General features: G+C 40.4%; 1 protein-coding gene across 1 annotated transcript in view; it reads right to left on the bottom strand.

Moving 5' to 3' along the window:
• Nucleotides 1-19967, bottom strand: part of epb41l3a (erythrocyte membrane protein band 4.1-like 3a) — a 64684-nt gene that overhangs the window by 27384 nt on the left and 17333 nt on the right. The window contains exons 7-15 of the mRNA XM_073830811.1: nt 18993-19211; nt 18606-18693; nt 15365-15517; nt 15187-15284; nt 14931-15106; nt 10659-10885; nt 4864-4911; nt 4470-4505; nt 1370-1558 (exon numbers count right to left, since the gene is read on the bottom strand). Of these exons, the coding sequence (XP_073686912.1) occupies nt 1370-1558; nt 4470-4505; nt 4864-4911; nt 10659-10885; nt 14931-15106; nt 15187-15284; nt 15365-15517; nt 18606-18693; nt 18993-19211 (1234 nt within the window). The remainder of the gene's footprint in view (nt 1-1369; nt 1559-4469; nt 4506-4863; nt 4912-10658; nt 10886-14930; nt 15107-15186; nt 15285-15364; nt 15518-18605; nt 18694-18992; nt 19212-19967) is intronic.

Raw genomic sequence — 19967 nt, 5'->3', positions numbered from 1 at the left:
AGCATTTGCACATTGCTGCGATATTACTCGCCTGCTTCGGCCATATTACGGCAGCAAACTTCCTTGACTATTACGCCGCAATGGGAGTGTAGTTCCTTATCTTATCGGCCTAGAAAATCGCAGCTTTGCATTTCCACCGGCCCTAGTACACGATATAACTACAGAAGAGTCAAGTTTTAAATAGGACAAATATGGAAACTCGTTGGTCATTTTTGAACGTGATGCTATTGGTCTAATAGGATTCAATGATCTATGCTAAGCTATGCTAAAAGTGATATCGCCAGAACAGGAGAACGGCTGAATGGATTTCAAAACGGTAAAAATCAACTTATTAACTCGGGGGGAGGTTGAAGAATGAGCCTATTTCCAAAAAAAGTGGAGTGTTCCTTTAAGACTGCACTGCAAAAAAAAAAAAAAACTTTTTTATTACTTTTTATGCTTGTCCTAAGAAAAAACTCACTTAATTTTAACTTGTTTTTTGTGCATTTCTTACTTTGATTTGTTGTCTTGTTTCCAGCCAAAATATCTAAAAATTCTTAAATCAAGAAGGATTTTCAAGACAAGTAAAAATTATTTTCTTGTTTTCAGAAAAAGTCAAAATTACGTGAGTTTTTGCTAAGAACAAGCAAAAACGCACTTAATTTGGACTTTTTTTGAAAACAAGAAAATAATTTTTACTCATCTAGAAAATCCTTCTTGATTTAAGAATTTTTAGATATTTTGGCTGGAAACAAGACAAAAAATCAAAGTAAGAAAAGCATTATTTGCAGTGTGGTTTTGTGGTCCGGGGTCACATATATTATATTTAATACATATAATATATATGTGTTTCTCTATCTCTCTCTCTCTCTATATATAGATAAATATATATATATATATATATGAGATAAATGTCGATAAATCTGATTCAAAAAGTGTTACAAATAAAAATAGTGATACATTTTTGTCATATTATTATTCTTACTAACACGATTCTTCCCAAATCAGAAGGATGCTGAGATAATTCTTCAGAAACACAGCACACAGATCTGATTAAGGACAGGATTTTTCCTGTCTTTCCCTCTGTCTGGTTTTATGTAAGCGGCACATAATGATTTTCTCTGATCTGAAGTGCTTAGAGCAGCTAAACGCCGGATCCGTGAGTGTTTCTGGAGCGGATGAACTCTGGTTTTACTGCGGGCACAAAAACCAAATCAATAAGAGTCTTTCTGTCAAAGGCAAATGGTTTGTCACTGAAGCGTCGCATTCAGATGCATTTCAAAGAACGCTGTTTAAACAAACAGCCATAATTACAGCTGTGTCTGGTTTTGCATTCGAACACTCTGAACACAACATCAGCCGCGTCTGCTTCCAAAGATGTGGATCTCACCTCGTCCGGCACCAGCGGCTCAATCATGGGCGCTTCATCCAGACGCGGCGATCGCAGCGGAGACGAGGACAGACGCTTCTCCCACTCGGTCAGACCCGTCCGGTCCGTTCCTCCCTCCAGGAAGGTCCGCTTCAGCTCGCTGATGTTGGTCTGGTGCTTCAGCAGCTCGTCAGGCGTTTGCTCCATTTCCTGGAGAAACACAACAACAACTAGAGATTCATCCATACTTCAGCCTCTGGTGCTGCTGATTTTGGTGCTTCAGCCTTTTTAGGCGATTTCATGCTACTTAATTACATTTGTGGAATAGTTATGATCCACCACTTTTTGAACACTTTTTGAACATAGACCTGAAAATAAGATTTCCAACTTCCAAATGAACAAATCTTGAATGATTTGAAGCACATACTGAAGTTTGGTCTCTTTTTAAAGAAGACTCTTTAAATTATTGCTGAAGTGAAAAAAGTTAAAAAGTTATAAATCATGAAAAATTTACGCTGCTGCTCAAATGTCTGGGATTAGTACAATTTTAAATGGTTTTAAAAGATATTTCTTATGTTCACCAGGGCTGCATTTATTTGATCAAAAATACAGAAAAAAATGTAATATTGTGAAATATTATTTCAATTTAAAATAACCGTTTTTCTATGTGAATTTATTTTAAAATGTAATTTATTTCTCTGAAACAAAGCTGAATTTTCAGCATCATTACGTTACATTCAGTGTCACAAGATCCTTCAGAAATCATTCTAATATACTGATTTATTATTAGAATTATCAATGTTGGAAACAGTTGTGCTGCTTAATATTTTTTGGAACCTGTGATACTTTTTTCAGGATTCTTTAATCAATAAACGATTAAAAAGAACAGCATTTATTTAAAATAGAAAGGTTTTCTAACACTGCTGTTCAAAAGTTTGGGGTCAGTACATTTTTATTCTTTCTTTTTTTTTGAAAGAAATCAATACTTTTATTTAGCAAGGATGTGTTCAATTAATAAAAAGTTATGGCATGGATTTACATTGTTAGAAAACATTAATATTTTTGAATAAATGCTGTTCTTTTTAACTTGTTTTTCATCAAAGAATCCTGAAAAAAAAATATGGCAGCACAGCTATTCCCAACATTGACAATTCTAATAATAAATCAGTATATTAGAATGATTTCTGAAGGATCATGTGACACTGGAGACTGTAGTTACAGCTGATGAAAATTCGGCTTTGCATCACAGGAATAAATTATATTTGAAAGTATATTAAAATACAAAACCACTATTTTATATTGTAATAACATTTAGCAATATTACTGGGTTTTTTTTTCAGTATTTTTGATCAAATAAATGCAGCACTGATGAGCAGAAGAGACTTCTTTAAAAAACAATAGTCTTACTGATCCCAAACTTTTGAGCGCCAGTGTGTATATATAAAACATGTTTGACATGTTTTACTCACTTTAAATCAAAGGCATACATTTAAACAAGTTGTGTTCCGAATTTGAGGTTGCTATCACAAAAAATAAGCGTTTGGTCAATTTGTGTTTGGGTGTTTGGGTGTAGTAGTAAACGCTTCACCTGGATACAATTTATTTCCCATTTGTTTCCAATGTGATCATTTTGATGCAATTATGTCCATGGCCAAAACCTTGCAAAAACCTTTACCATGTTTCATACCATTCCAATGAAGTAAAAACATAAAAAAAGATTAGTACTAGTGCAAGTACAACACAAACCTCACAGAGGATCCAAAATAAACTGCTTTAGCAATAAAACACTGCACTGCCTTTAATTTAATGAACATATGAGAATCGAATGCAATCAAACTATCACATAGACCATCAATGCAGTGGCCTCTGTCTGACAAACACATTCACTCCTTTAAATGCAATCAAACGATTTTAGGGAAATGATCAACAGACATGCAGAAAGAACACACACTCTTTGTGCAACTGCACACACACTGCAAACACAGGCAGTGTTGGGGAAAGTTACTTTTAAAAGTAATGCATTAAAATACTGAGTTACTCCCTAAAAAAATAACTAATTACACTACTTAGTTACTTTTTATAGAAAGTAATGTGTTCCGTTACTTTTGAATTACTTTTTAAATATGGACAGGGCTTGCTTGTTTGTTTTTAATATAAAAAGTTGTTTTCACACCAAAAGCCTCAGGATTAGAGAAAAGTAAATTGATGTCTGTACATTAGACCGCAGAAGAACAAATGTCAACTCTTCAGAAATAAAAAAAGGAAAACAAATTATTATCTTGAGTAATTTTTGCTTATTAGTATGGATGAATTGGATCATCGAAGGTCAGCAGCAAAGACATCGGTTAAAAAAATGGGATTAAATTTCAGTGTTTTTATTCATTTTGAAGAACACTGTATCTGTTTTTAGTGAGTGAGATGAATTAATGCATGTTCACATTTATTCTAGAACTAAAGGAACATCTTACTCACAATTTCTCTCAACATGGGGACAGGAGAGCTTTTAATCAATAAATGAGGGGAAAAGTAACTCAGATATTTTCTTGTCAATTCAAAAGTAATGCGTTACTTTACTAGTTACTTGGAAAAAGTAATATTATTACATAACTTGTGTTACTTGTAATGCGTTACCCCCAACACTAGTCCAAGGGTAGCTGATCACATAAACTACACGGTTTAATATTTATTTCCACTGCCTGAAAGCACTTCAATGTCACTGCAAACACTCACAATCACACACATTAGTGCTGCTGGAATAAATCAGGACATAAAAACAGCAGCATGTGCGCAGAATCCAGTTAAAACGCATCCATGCAGCGACCAGCGATTCCTTACCAACCTCTAACATCAGCTTACTGTGTCTGACAAACACATTCTCTCCTCTAATTCTGCTTATGAAACTGGGCTGAAACACAGATTCAGGCATTCATTCAGTCTTGTGTGTCTAATGTTACACACACACACACACACACACACACCTCACACTCTCAGTGTCTGACAGTAAACACTCAGACAGTATTTTCTTGAAAACAGACACTAAAAACTTTTATTTACAACTTTGAAAACCATATTTACAGTGTATAAGTACACAAAAATGAAAGTATAGATTGTTGAATCTTACCAGCGTCTTTGCTTCAGATTCGTCCTCCTGATCCGACTGCACAAAAGACACAAAAAGTGTGTGAAATTATGACATGAATGAAAACACATGAGAGCAAAGATGATATGCAGGCATGAGACGTTTAGGATCAACAGGAGGCTAAACTCATTAACATCACAGACTTAATGTTTCCATCTGCAGAAGAACAATTATGATTATTGGCCATTATCAGATTAAAGTTTAATAAGAACATCAACAGCCCTGCTGTATCTTAATTAGCAATTTAATGACTGCAATCTTTCATTGCATTCTTGTTTTGCTCTATCATGCACAGGCCTTCGGTCTGACGTCAGAGATCTGATCGAGTCTGTCGTTAATCATCAGATCAGATGGGAATTGAGCTCAGATCACTAACCTCAGTAGCTGTTAGATCTCCATCGATAGCGGTGTCTGTGAAATCAGTCTGATCCAGTGAAAGCATGAACACAGACAGAAGCAGAACATGATAAAACACTGTAACGTGACCATGGTTTACTGCACAGAATGAGCTCAAGAGTTTATATACATCAGCTCAATCAATCACCTCCATTAGAGGAATGAACAGAGAGTGACAGAAAACACACATTAACCAGCAAACCGACGACTGTGCTGCAGTTCAACAGCAGAAAAACAAACCTACTAGTCTAAAGACACAATTACCCATATGTTAAGATAAGGGTTAGTGATTGAAATATCTTCAACATCTGCTCTAAATCAAACAGAAAGTTGTCAGGCAAGAGTTTCTTTTGCTCACCGAGACTGCATTTATTTGATCAAAAATAAAGTAAAAACAGAGAAATAACATTACAATTTAAAATAGCTGTTTTCTATTTTAGGTAGGTTAGTTAGGGTTAGTTAGAGATTGTTTTCTCGTGGGTTTGTTTATCGGCTTGTCCCATCGGGCTGGTGTCGGTAGGTTAGTTAGTGTTAGTTAGGGTTTGTTTACCGGTGTGACCCGTCTGGCTGGTGTCGGTAGTTTAGTTAGGGTTAGTTAGAGATTGTTTTCTCGTGGGTTTGTTTATCGGCGTGTTTGTTTATCGGGCTGGTGTCGGTAGGTTAGTTAGGGTTAGTTAGAGATTGTTTTCCCGTGGGTTTGTTTATCGGCGTGTTTGTTTATCGGGCTGGTGTCGGTAGGTTAGTTAGGGTTAGTTAGAGATTGTTTTCCCGTGGGTTTGTTTATCGGCGTGTTTGTTTATCGGGCTGGTGTCGGTAGGTTAGTTAGGGTTAGTTAGAGATTGTTTTCCCGTGGGTTTGTTTATCGGCGTGTTTGTTTATCGGGCTGGTGTCGGTAGGTTAGTTAGGGTTAGTTAGAGATTGTTTTCTCGTGGGTTTGTTTATCGGCGTGTCCCGTCGGGCTGGTGTCGGTAGTTTAGTTAGGGTTAGTTAGAGATTGTTTTCTCGTGGGTTTGTTTATCGGCGTGTTTGTTTATCGGGCTGGTGTCGGTAGGTTAGTTAGGGTTGGTTAGAGATTGTTTTCTCGTGGGTTTGTTTATCGGCGTGTCCCGTCGGGCTGGTGTCTGTAGGTTAGTTAGTGTTAGTTAGAGATTGTTTTCTCGTGGGTTTGTTTATCGGCGTGTCCCGTCGGGCTGGTGTCTGTAGGTTAGTTAGTGTTAGTTAGAGATTGTTTTCTCGTGGGTTTGTTTATCGGCGTGTTTGTTTATCGGCGTGTTTGTTTATCGGCGTGTCCCGTCGGGCTGGTGTCGGTAGGTTAGTTAGTGTTAGTTAGAGATTGTTTTCTCGTGGGTTTGTTTATCGGCGTGTCCCGTCGGGCTGGTGTCGGTAGGTTAGTTAGGGTTAGTTAGAGATTGTTTTCCCGTGGGTTTGTTTATCGGTGTGTTTGTTTATCGGGCTGGTGTCGGTAGGTTAGTTAGGGTTAGTTAGAGATTGTTTTCTCGTGGGTTTGTTTATCGGCGTGTTTGTTTATCGGGCTGGTGTCGGTAGGTTAGTTAGGGTTGGTTAGAGATTGTTTTCCCGTGGGTTTGTTTATCGGCATGTCCCGTCGGGCTGGTGTCTGTAGGTTAGTTAGGGTTAGTTAGAGATTGTTTTCTCGTGGGTTTGTTTATCGGCGTGTTTGTTTATCGGGCTGGTGTCGGTAGGTTAGTTAGGGTTGGTTAGAGATTGTTTTCTCGTGGGTTTGTTTATCGGCTTGTCCCATCGGGCTGGTGTCGGTAGGTTAGTTAGTGTTAGTTAGGGTTTGTTTACCGGTGTGACCCGTCTGGCTGGTGTCGGTAGGTTAGTTAGGGTTGGTTAGAGATTGTTTTCTCGTGGGTTTGTTTATCGGCGTGTCCCGTCGGGCTGGTGTCTGTAGGTTAGTTAGTGTTAGTTAGAGATTGTTTTCTCGTGGGTTTGTTTATCGGCGTGTCCCGTCGGGCTGGTGTCTGTAGGTTAGTTAGTGTTAGTTAGAGATTGTTTTCTCGTGGGTTTGTTTATCGGCGTGTTTGTTTATCGGCGTGTTTGTTTATCGGCGTGTCCCGTCGGGCTGGTGTCGGTAGGTTAGTTAGTGTTAGTTAGAGATTGTTTTCTCGTGGGTTTGTTTATCGGCGTGTCCCGTCGGGCTGGTGTCGGTAGGTTAGTTAGGGTTAGTTAGAGATTGTTTTCCCGTGGGTTTGTTTATCGGTGTGTTTGTTTATCGGGCTGGTGTCGGTAGGTTAGTTAGGGTTAGTTAGAGATTGTTTTCTCGTGGGTTTGTTTATCGGCGTGTTTGTTTATCGGGCTGGTGTCGGTAGGTTAGTTAGGGTTGGTTAGAGATTGTTTTCCCGTGGGTTTGTTTATCGGCATGTCCCGTCGGGCTGGTGTCTGTAGGTTAGTTAGGGTTAGTTAGAGATTGTTTTCTCGTGGGTTTGTTTATCGGCGTGTTTGTTTATCGGGCTGGTGTCGGTAGGTTAGTTAGGGTTGGTTAGAGATTGTTTTCTCGTGGGTTTGTTTATCGGCTTGTCCCATCGGGCTGGTGTCGGTAGGTTAGTTAGTGTTAGTTAGGGTTTGTTTACCGGTGTGACCCGTCTGGCTGGTGTCGGTAGTTTAGTTAGGGTTAGTTAGAGATTGTTTTCTCGTGGGTTTGTTTATCGGCGTGTTTGTTTATCGGGCTGGTGTCGGTAGGTTAGTTAGGGTTAGTTAGAGATTGTTTTCCCGTGGGTTTGTTTATCGGCGTGTTTGTTTATCGGGCTGGTGTCGGTAGGTTAGTTAGGGTTAGTTAGAGATTGTTTTCCCGTGGGTTTGTTTATCGGCGTGTTTGTTTATCGGGCTGGTGTCGGTAGGTTAGTTAGGGTTAGTTAGAGATTGTTTTCTCGTGGGTTTGTTTATCGGCGTGTTTGTTTATCGGGCTGGTGTCGGTAGGTTAGTTAGGGTTAGTTAGAGATTGTTTTCTCGTGGGTTTGTTTATCGGCGTGTTTGTTTATCGGGCTGGTGTCGGTAGGTTAGTTAGGGTTGGTTAGAGATTGTTTTCTCGTGGGTTTGTTTATCGGCGTGTTTGTTTATCGGGCTGGTGTCGGTAGGTTAGTTAGGGTTAGTTAGAGATTGTTTTCCCGTGGGTTTGTTTATCGGCGTGTTTGTTTATCGGGCTGGTGTCGGTAGGTTAGTTAGGGTTAGTTAGAGATTGTTTTCCCGTGGGTTTGTTTATCGGCGTGTTTGTTTATCGGGCTGGTGTCGGTAGGTTAGTTAGGGTTAGTTAGAGATTGTTTTCTCGTGGGTTTGTTTATCGGCGTGTTTGTTTATCGGGCTGGTGTCGGTAGGTTAGTTAGGGTTAGTTAGAGATTGTTTTCTCGTGGGTTTGTTTATCGGCGTGTTTGTTTATCGGGCTGGTGTCGGTAGGTTAGTTAGGGTTGGTTAGAGATTGTTTTCTCGTGGGTTTGTTTATCGGCGTGTTTGTTTATCGGGCTGGTGTCGGTAGGTTAGTTAGGGTTGGTTAGAGATTGTTTTCCCATGAGTTTGTTTATCGGTGTGTCCCGTCGGGCTGGTCTCTGTAGGTTAGTTAGGGTTGGTTAGAGATTGTTTTCCCGTGGGTTTGTTTATTGGTGTGTTTGTTTATCGGGCTGGTGTCTGTAGGTTAGTTAGGGTTGGTTAGAGATTGTTTTCCCGTGGGTTTGTTTATTGGTGTGTTTGTCCCGTCGGGCTGGTGTCGGTAGGTTAGTTAGGGTTGGTTAGAGATTGTTTTCCCGTGGGTTTGTTTATTGGTGTGTTTGTTTATCGGGCTGGTGTCTGTAGGTTAGTTAGGGTTGGTTAGAGATTGTTTTCCCGTGGGTTTGTTTATTGGTGTGTTTGTTTATCGGGCTGGTGTCTGTAGGTTAGTTAGGGTTGGTTAGAGATTGTCTTCCCGTGAGTTTGTTTATCGGCTTGACCCGTCGGGCTGGTGTCGGTAGGTTAGTTAGGGTTGGTTAGAGATTGTTTTCCCGTGAGTTTGTTTATCGGTGTGTCCCATCGGGCTGGTGTCGGTAGGTTAGTTAGGGTTAGTTAGAGATTGTTTTCTCGTGGGTTTGTTTATCGGGCTGGTGTCGGTAGGTTAGTTAGGGTTGGTTAGAGATTGTTTTCCCGTGAGTTTGTTTATTGGTGTGTTTGTTTATCGGGCTGGTGTCGGTAGGTTAGTTAGGGTTAGTTAGAGATTGTTTTCCCGTGAGTTTGTTTATCGGCTTGACCCGTCGGGCTGGTGTCGGTAGGTTAGTTAGGGTTAGTTAGAGATTGTTTTCCCGTGGGTTTGTTTATCGGCGTGTCCCGTCGGGCTGGTGTCGGTAGGTTAGTTAGGGTTAGTTAGAGATTGTTTTCTCGTGGGTTTGTTTATCGGGCTGGTGTTGGTAGGTTAGTTAGGGTTGGTTAGAGATTGTTTTCCCGTGAGTTTGTTTATCGGTGTGTCCCATCGGGCTGGTGTCGGTAGGTTAGTTAGGGTTAGTTAGAGATTGTTTTCTCGTGGGTTTGTTTATCGGCGTGTTTGTTTATCGGGCTGGTGTCGGTAGGTTAGTTAGGGTTGGTTAGAGATTGTTTTCTCGTGGGTTTGTTTATCGGGCTGGTGTTGGTAGGTTAGTTAGGGTTGGTTAGAGATTGTTTTCCCGTGAGTTTGTTTATCGGTGTGTCCCATCGGGCTGGTGTCGGTAGGTTAGTTAGGGTTAGTTAGAGATTGTTTTCTCGTGGGTTTGTTTATCGGCGTGTTTGTTTATCGGGCTGGTGTCGGTAGGTTAGTTAGGGTTGGTTAGAGATTGTTTTCCCGTGAGTTTGTTTATCGGTGTGTCCCATCGGACTGGTGTCGGTAGGTTAGTTAGGGTTAGTTAGAGATTGTTTTCTCGTGGGTTTGTTTATCGGCGTGTTTGTTTATCGGGCTGGTGTCTGTAGGTTAGTTAGGGTTGGTTAGAGATTGTTTTCCCGTGGGTTTGTTTATTGGTGTGTTTGTTTATCGGGCTGGTGTCGGTAGGTTAGTTAGGGTTAGTTAGGGTTTGTTTACCGGTGTGACCTGTCTGGCTGGTGTCGGTAGGTAAGTTAGGGTTGGTTAGGGTTTGTTTACCGGTGTGACCTGTCTGGCTGGTGTCGGTAGGTTAGTTAGGGTTTGTTTACCGGTGTGTCCTGTCTGGCTGGTGTCGGTAGGTTAGTTAGGGTTAGTTTATCCGTAGGTTTGTTTACTCGTGTGTCCTGTCTGGCTGGTGTCTGTGGGTTAGTTAGGGTTAGTTTATCCGTAGGTTTGTTTACCTGTGTGTCCTGTCGGGCTGGTGTCTGTGGGTTAGTTAGTGTTAGTTAGGGTTTGTTTACCCGTGTGTCCTGTCTGGCTGGTGTCGGTAGGTTAGTTAGGGTTACTTTACCCATAGGTTTGTTTACTCGTGTGTCCTGTCTGGCTGATGTCTGTGGGTTAGTTAGGGTTAGTTTATCCGTAGGTTTGTTTACCTGTGTGTCCTGTCGGGCTGGTGTCTGTGGGTTAGTTAGTGTTAGTTAGGGTTTGTTTACCCGTGTGTCCTGTCTGGCTGGTGTCGGTAGGTTAGTTAGGGTTACTTTACCCATAGGTTTGTTTACTCGTGTGTCCTGTCTGGCTGGTGTCTGTGGGTTAGTTAGGGTTAGTTTATCCGTAGGTTTGTTTACTCGTGTGTCCTGTCGGGCTGGTGTCTGTGGGTTAGTTAGTGTTAGTTAGGGTTTGTTTACCCGTGTGTCCTGTCGGGCTGGTGTCTGTGGGTTAGTTAGTGTTAGTTAGGGTTTGTTTACCCGTGTGTCCTGTCTAGCCGGTGTCGGTGGGCTCGGTAGCGATGGTTCCGTTGCTCTCGTGGTCTCGTCCTCTTCCTCCAGCACCACCACACTCTGCACCAGCACTGGTCGCGTCTCCTCACGCTCCTCCTCACGCGTCTCCTCCACTTTCTTCTCTGGCGTTACCGTGGTGATGAGGTCACTCATGGCGATGCCTTTGGCCGTGCCGTACAACGCCGTACCCATCTCTACAAAGACACACACACACACACACACACACACACACAGCGTCAATGCATCTGCATTCAGAGTGAACACTGACTGCATTATATTATAACTAAGGCTTCAGAATTATTTTGTTCTGTATCATTATGTTTATTTTAAACATACTATTATTTACAAACACTGTTAAATCTAAAAGTTCATAAAGAGTGTTTTTGCAGTCATTTATGGTTCATCAAGGAACCTTTCATTAAACAGCTCTTAAAAAACTTTTCTTAAAAATAAATAATAATGTTAAAAAAACTTTACAATAATCTAAAGAGCCTTTACCACTATAAAGAACATTTTATAAATAGACAGATTCAGTGGATGTAAAAGGTTCATGGAACCATTAATGCCTTAATTTTTAAGAATGCAATACATAAACTACAACATTTTATAGCATTTAGAAAAACAGAATACTGTTCTTTTCGCAAACAAAATACTTCAATGCACTAAATCTTTATGGTTGTGATGAGCTTAGTTCACAATGACAGCACACACACACACACACACACACACACACGAGCGTAGCAAAAGCACATCCATTCGGTTACATGTGAAGAGGTTAGTCAGTCATTACAGAGGTCGTTTATGAGAACTAGTTTAATTATAGTCACCAAAGAGAAGCTGTATAACGATCAAGGAAAAACTAAATTACTTTTTCTTGTGCAATAAAGCCTTGCATTGCTGCATTTCACTTCCTCTGTACTTATACTCCTCACAGTGACAATAAAGCTGAATCTAATCTAATATAAGTAGATTTCAGGGAATATAAATGAATGTGCATGATATGGTGCTTTTAACTTCTGGAAGTTTGCAAAGTCAATTTCACAAAGTTTGCAAAAGTAATCATTGTAACTTGTCTAGCATGTGATCATGATGGATTCACTGTTAGCTGCTCTAAAAGCTCTAAAGCAGCTGTAATTACAGCTGATTGTACCGCGGTACAATATTGAGTGATTCCTACAGAAGAACTGAGTTTGAATATGATGCTGGTTAAGTGAAGCAGTGCTAGTTTTCCTCATTTATGCCTGAAATATTGAACCTTGCATGAATCAATAGACCAGAACAAAAAAGCTGTTTCAGTGTGACTCATAAAACCCAGAGATGAAACACTTTGGCTTATTTTAACCAGGCCTATTTTACATTCGGAGACATTCACAGATGCAGACGGCGACACAAATGCAGTGATCTGATAGTGACAGACACAATTATCAAAGTATTATTCAAATCAAAAACGAATTTAAAACATTAGTAAAAATTATTAGTATCTCAATGACTGTAAGACAACACTTCCACAGCCACAGCATGTGCAAAATGAAAGGCGCCTGAAGCAGAAGCGCTAGACCAGCACATGCCCGCCGCATGCACACGCAACCTCAAACCATCAAGGGAATACAAGCAGGGGTTTCTGTATCTACAAGCTTCAGGAATACAGAGAAACGTCTCTACCTGTTGGTCTAGTGCCATTTACATTGACTGTCACTTTGTAGACTGGCGTCCGCTGAGCTGAGGAAATTCACATACACATGTCTGAGCAAACACAGTATCAGACACTAGCCCACACTAGATCACATGCAAAAACAAACATAGCACTACATACTTCAGCACTACACCTTTTGGTTTAGCACTTCAAACACAACTAACTATTGCATGTGAAATGTTCTAATCTTTATACACAACAAATGTTACTTGCATTGATATTTTATATCTGATGCAGTGACATTCAGACATTTATGCATGTGACTGAAAAAGTTGTTAAGGTCACTGTTCTCTGACTACTATGTATGGAAACCCATCATGATGATGTTTGATTAATTCAGCCATTTAACGAGAAGAGATCATTAAAGATGCAGCAGACTCTCTACACTGAACCCCAGCCTGTTCATTTATACTGTGGATCATGTGTGTTAGTATTCACGCAGTGCAGTGCAGTAATGCTCTGAGACCGCCAGCTTTATGCTGCAACACAACAGAAATTCTCCAATTAAACCAGAAGCAGGAAATGAAACGAACGTGTTCCAGGCCTCAGGAGCCGAGATTACAGGTTAATGAGCCGAAATCACTGTCCTGCCGCAAGCCTCGTTTCTGTCTGCAAACTCTTTCATAACGGAAGAGAAAATAAACCCGGGCTGTTTAAAGAAAACAGACGTCTGCTAATGACTGATACTGAGGATGAGGAGAGCAAACAGGAAGTCCAGCAAAGCAGATGACAGACACGCAAACTCCAGTGAGACTCAATGAGGTGATGACGCCAGAAGAAAGACAGACAAACATGAGCCATTTGATATCATGACAACTATATATATCATTTGTTTTGCTAATGTTTCAGAGAAAAACATATATTAAAATATATACAGATAGATAGATAGATAGATAGATAGATAGATAGATAGATAGATAGATAGATAGATAGATAGATAGATAGATAGATAGATAGATAGATAGATAGATAGATGATAGATAGACAGAGGACAGACAGAAAGACAGATGAAAGACAGAGGACAGACAAAAAGACATGACAGAGACAGACAGAAAGACATGAAAAACAGTGGACAGAGAGAAAGACAGATGAAAGACAGATGACAGAGATAGTCAGAAAGACAGACAGAAAGACAGAGACAGAGGACAGACAAAAAGACATGACAGAGACAGACAGAAAGACATGAAAAACAGTGGACAGAGAGAAAGACAGATGAAAGACAGATGACAGAGATAGTCAGAAAGACAGACAGAAAGACAGAGGACAGACAGAAAGACAGAGACAGAGGACAGACAAAAAGACAAGACAGAGACAGAAAGAAAGACAGATGAAAGACAGAGGACAGACAAAAAGACATGACAGAGACAGACAGAAAGACAGATGAAAAACAGTGGACAGAGAGAAAGACAGATGAAAGACAGATGACAGAGATAGTCAGTCAGAAAGACAGACAGAAAGACAGAGGACAGACAGAAAGGCAGAGACAGAGGACAGACAAAAAGACATGACAGAGACAGACAGAAAGACAGAAGAAAGACAGAGGACACATAGAAAGACAGATGACAGAGACAGACAGAAAGACAGATGAAAGACAAAAAGACAGAGGACAGAGACAGACAGAAAGACAGATGAAAGACAGAGGACAGACAAAAAGACAGATGACAGAGACAGACAGAAAGACAGATGAAAGACAAAAAGACAGATGACAGAGACAGACAGAAAGACAGATGAAAGACAAAAAGACAGAGGACAGAGACAGACAGAAAGACAGATGAAAGACAGAGGACAGACAAAAAGACAGATGACAGAGACAGACAGAAAGACATAGACAGACAGAAAGACAGATGACAGACAGAGGATAGACAGAAAGACAGAGGACAGACAGAAAGACAGATGACAGAAGCAGACAGAAAGACAGAGGACAGACAGAAAGACAGATGACAGAGACAGATAGAAAGACAGATGACAGACAGAGGATAGACAGAAAGACAGAGGACAGACAGAAAGACAGATGACAGAAGCAGACAGAAAGACAGAGGACAGACAGAAAGACAGATGACAGAGACAGATAGAAAGACAGATGACAGACAGAGGATAGACAGAAAGACAGATGGCAGGGACAGACAGAAAGATAGAGGACAGACAGAAACACAGATGACAGAAGCAGACAGAAAGACCGAGGACAGACAGAAAGACAGATGAAAGACAGAGGACAGACAAAAAGACAGAGGACAGAAACAGACAGAAAGACATAGACAGACAGAAAGACAGACAGACAAAAAGACAGAGGACAGAGACTGACAGAAAGACAGATGAAAGACAGAGGATAGACAGAAAGACAGATGAAAGACAGAGGACAGACAAAAAGACAGAGGACAGAAACAGACAGAAAGACATAGACAGACAGAAAGACAGACAGACAGATGACAGACAGAGGATAGACAGAAAGACAGAGGACAGACAGAAACACAGATGACAGAATCAGACAGAAAGTCAGATGACAGACAGACAGATATTTTAGTAGAGAGAAACAAAAGCAAACAAACCTCCATCCAGACTCCGTGACATTGTGTAGCGTTTGCTGGACGAACGCTCAAAGTACGGCGCCGGCCGGACGATCTGGGAACTGGCCCGTCGGGTCTGAGCCTGAGTTCTGCCACTGTAGCGGAACTTAGAACCCAGAGTGAGGAACTTCTTAGGTGGCGTCTCTGGAGAAACCAACCTGTCGAGATGCAAACCATGATTACTACTGAACACAGAACACAGCAGACATACAGAAGAACAGAAACACACTCCACAGACCTGAAGAACGTGTGATGCTCCACGCAAACCTTCCACAGTCTCTTGGCCGCTCTGTGGTTGGGGAGTTTAAAGCCTATCGTGCTTTCAAACTGCTCAAACTAAAGACAAACACACATTCTCCTGTCAGCAAACCTCATCAAGACCTCGAGGTCTCCTAGAGAAGACGTGTTGTTCTCACCTCGCCTGGACGGATCTTGATGTAGAAGTTATTGCGTTTGTAGGAGATCTTGAGGACTTTGGGCCAGGCGAAGCGGTTGATGCGCAGTCTGTCGCGGTAGATGAGGAGCCCGGAGGAACACACGCCCAACATGATCTCCACCCCCTCTGAATCCTGACCAACCATTGGATTAGAGAGGCGCCAATCATCATCACACACTCATGCACAAACAAATGTGTGGTTCCTAAATGAATGAGTGGAAGCCAAACGCTTTTGGCCTGAGAGGAACAGAGAGACTGAAAGAGGATCCATCATCTCATCTGAACCCCTGTGAGGTGAAAATTAACCTTTAAGTCATTATCTCTATTCATCATAATCTCACATGTGTAATGCTATTGAATCCCAATGAACTGATGCCAGATCTGAAATACTTCTGAAGAGCATCAGCTGAACAGATGTGAAAACTTGAGCTCCATTAGCAGCACTTCTAGAATCATCTACAAAGCTCATTTTCTACGAAAATACGTTTAAATACATCACATCACAGAAGAATCAAGGGGGATTGTGGGAAAAATGGCACAATTCACATCTCTAGTAGGTATTTTGAGCAGGTCTACTATAGGAAACTGGGTCACGAACAATGATGAATCTTTCAAAACTCGCTCAGGGGTAAACTGTGCGGCTCAGGGTTTGCTCAGCTTGGTCTCTGATGTTTGTGGAGCAGCTCAGATCATTTGATGAGAAATACTGAGTTAATAATGAGATCTCCAACTTTTGATTGGCCTCTTGCAAATCTGAGCACATTTTGAGACATTACTGAGTTTTTTTCTGAAACCCTAGAGGAGACGTGTGTGAGATTATTGAAGTTGTTTTCTCAGCAGAAAACAAATGTTTTTGTTATTAGCATCTTATTAACAGCCAAAAATGACTTATTTACTTTCATCTTGTTCCAAACCTATTTGGGTTTCTTTCTTCTGTGGAACACAAAAGAGGATATTCTTCAAGAACATCGGGAACCAAACAAATGTGGACCCCATTGACATTTACTGTATAGATATTTCTCAGAATATATTCTTTTTTGTTCATACGGTGAAAGTCAATGGGGTCCAAAGTTGTTTGGTTCCCAACATTCTTCAAAATATCATCTTTTGTGTTCCACAGAATGACAAAATGACATAAGTTTGAGCAAACAATGACAGAATGATCAATTTCGGATGAAGTATCCATTTAAAGAGCTCTTATGTGTGATTTTTCTCTTTAATGGGCAGGGCTGGATCCACAGGCACTCATGGTAAACAGGTTCAACTGTCCTGTGAGCTTCTACTGGAATGTATGAGCATGAAACAAAAGGAGGTTCTCTCAACAAACAGTCTTTGCTCAGACAATGACTTTAGTTCATGGTCATGCACAAAGACACACAGACACACATAGAGAACATACACATATACACGAATGCATCTTACCTCTCCTTTAGCTGGAGAAAAGCAGTGAAAGAATCGTCCTATCAACTAGATCATCAGTAAGAGGGGAAGAAGAGAAGAGCGGCTGATCTAACCGAACGTCACGCACACGTTCATGCTTCAGCTGTCTGTCTGCTGTTATTGTGTTTGATGACTACATGAGATGATGGATGACATGAAACATCATCTGTGTGTGAATATCGGCAGAAGGGCTTCAGGACTGAAGCCACATTCGCTGAATCCAATTAAACTAGCCGTATTATAATAACATGATGGATTCAAACGGCCTTAAGAGGAAATTAAGAGATGCTTTTTTAGCTAAATCAATTGAATAACAATATATATGCTGATCAGTCGCCAGTCATCCGTGATAAATTGATGCTAAAACTTTTTTAATGCATTACTTGATTCTGGAAATTTATAAGATCAAAAGAAGATGCACAGTTTCATTTTAAGCATTCATTAATCTTAGTTAAAGGTAATTACAACATTTACTGATCCGTCATTAAAATCAAATTTAGTATGTTATTATTTACTTAACCTCAGCTAACATGAACTAACAATGAACAGTTGCATTTTTTAAATGAATTAACGTTAAGAAGGACACTGTAACAAATCTACTGCACATTGTTAGTTAATGCATTCACTAATGAGACCTCATTCAGTAAAGTGTTACCAAAAAAATATTTTAAACTACTGAAGGTTTCAAAGAAATCGACCAGCACAGAGACTGATGCAACATGATCTGCCAATATTCAGAAATGATTCTTGAATATTTACATTTTTAGACTTCATTCCAAATTATATTGACTATTTGTTTGCATCTTTGCTCTGAATCCCACCCAAACTCTCTGTCACGTGTGTTTGTCTTTATCTGGTTTGTGACGGTCGATTGTGACCTGGTGCGACTGGCCCGAAGCAGAATCAGATTCATACAGTGAGCTGAACATCTGACAGATCGACCCACACCAGAAACAATGACAACGATTAACACTGAACACCAAACAGTGAGAGTGTTTGAAAAGCCATCAGTCTGTGTGTGTGAGAATACAGACACACATTTACATGCAAAACATTATTATTCAGTCACTTAAAGAGTAAAAAGACTTAAGTCAGATATATTAAAGGAACAGTTCACCCAAAACAAAGATGTTCGGAAAATGTGTTCATCTTCAGATCATCCTGAATGTAGATGAGTTTGTTTTTCTATCAGATTTTTAGAAATGTGTCATTCCATCACTGTCTCACCATTGGATCCTCTGTGGTGAATGGGTGCCGTCAGAATGAGATTCCAAACAGCTGATAAAAACATCACAATAATCCACACCACTCCAGTCCATCAGTTAAAATCTTGAGAAGACAAAAGCTCAAACAAATCCATCAAGATGTTTTTAACTAAAGTCCATAATCCATAATAACGCTTCCTCCAGTGAAAAAGTCCATCTCCTGTTGTCTCTCACATCAAAATCCTGTCACATATTAGTTTTGAGCTGTTTTGGCTTGTGGCTCCTGATTCAGACCAGACAACTTCTGACGGCACCCATTCACTGCAGAGGATCCATTGGTGAGCAAGTGATGGAATGCTGATTTTTTCCAAATCTGATGAAGAAACAAGCTCATTTGTGGAAGAACTGTTCCTTTAGGCCTCACCATGTGCACACGGCGGTATTTGTGTCCAAACACGTGTGTGTTCTGTCATTGGACTCCATCATGATTATCATGCCATGAGTTGAGCTTCATTACGACACATAAAACATTCATGCAGCGTGTGTGTGTGTGTGTGTGTGTGTGTGTGTGTGTACCTTTGCATGATGAAGGTCGACTCCATACATTGACAGTTTCTTTACATTCTCCAGAAAATGCATCTCAGCTTCAGCCGGTGTCATTCCTCTGAGAAACACACACAGATGCACATGGCATCAGAAATTATTCACAAGGTGTTAAATCTCCTAAACTTAAACTCAAATATAATAGAGCTGATCAGGACTCTGTAGTATATTCATGTGAACTTAAACACAATTGAGCTGAACTGATCTGAATAGCGACTTCTGTAGAGCTGTTTTAGAGCTGAAATCGGACTACTTTTAGAATTTCATAACATTAACTGTTACTTTCCTGTTTATTACTGTGAAGCAGCTTTGAATCAATGTGAAATCACATGAACACAGAAGAAACAGAGAGAGATTCACTTGTAGTTCTTGTGCAGGTCCATGATTTTCTCCTCCATCTCTTTGGTCTGATGAGGTGCGAAACGAAACTCGCTGACGTAGTCGGAGCCGTACTCATCTGGGTCATGATCGCCCAGCTCCGACTGAACCGTATATGAACCCAGAACCGTGTGTGTGGCGAATGAACACGGCAAACGACCCGATACAATATCATCCCTCAGCTGTAAACACAGGTAATATCTGACACACACAGAGATCCATTAGTGCTTTCTTAGTTCACTTTGCATTATTTAAAAAAAAATTATTTTAACACCATTGATATTTCACCTTCTTATGGTAAACACACGCACACGCGCACACACACACACACACGCACGCACACACACACACACACACACACACACACACACATATGCTTATTTTGTTGCATCTTTGCTTTGAAACCCTTCCACTTAATAACAGGTTCATTTGATTCAAATCAGGACTTCAAAAAGGGTTTGCGAATCGTTTGATTCAAACCACGCGTTCATAACAGGTTCGTGAATCATTTGATTCAAATCTGGACTTCATAACAGGTTCGCGAATCGTTTGATTCAAATCGAGAGTTCATAACAGGTTCGCGAATCATTTGATTCAAATCTGGACTTCATAACAGGTTCGCGAAACGTTTGATCCAAACTGCAAGTTCATAACAGGTTCACGAATCATTTGATTCAAATCAGGACTTCATAACAGGTTCGCGAATCATTTGATTCAAATCTGGACTTCATAACAGGTTCGCGAATCGTTTGATTCAAATCAGGACTTCATAACAGGTTCGCGAATTGTTTGATTCAAATCGAGAGTTCATAACAGGTTCACGAATCATTTGATTCAAATCAGGACTTCATAACAGGTTCGCGAATCGTTTGATTCAAATCGAGAGTTCATAACAGGTTCACAAATCATTTGATTCAAATCAGGACTTCATAACAGGTTCGCGAATCATTTGATTCA

The sequence above is a fragment of the Garra rufa genome, chromosome 24 (genome assembly GCF_049309525.1).
Source record: "Garra rufa chromosome 24, GarRuf1.0, whole genome shotgun sequence".
NCBI lineage: Eukaryota > Metazoa > Chordata > Actinopteri > Cypriniformes > Cyprinidae > Garra > Garra rufa.
This window is presented reverse-complemented; position numbering and strand designations above follow the sequence as displayed.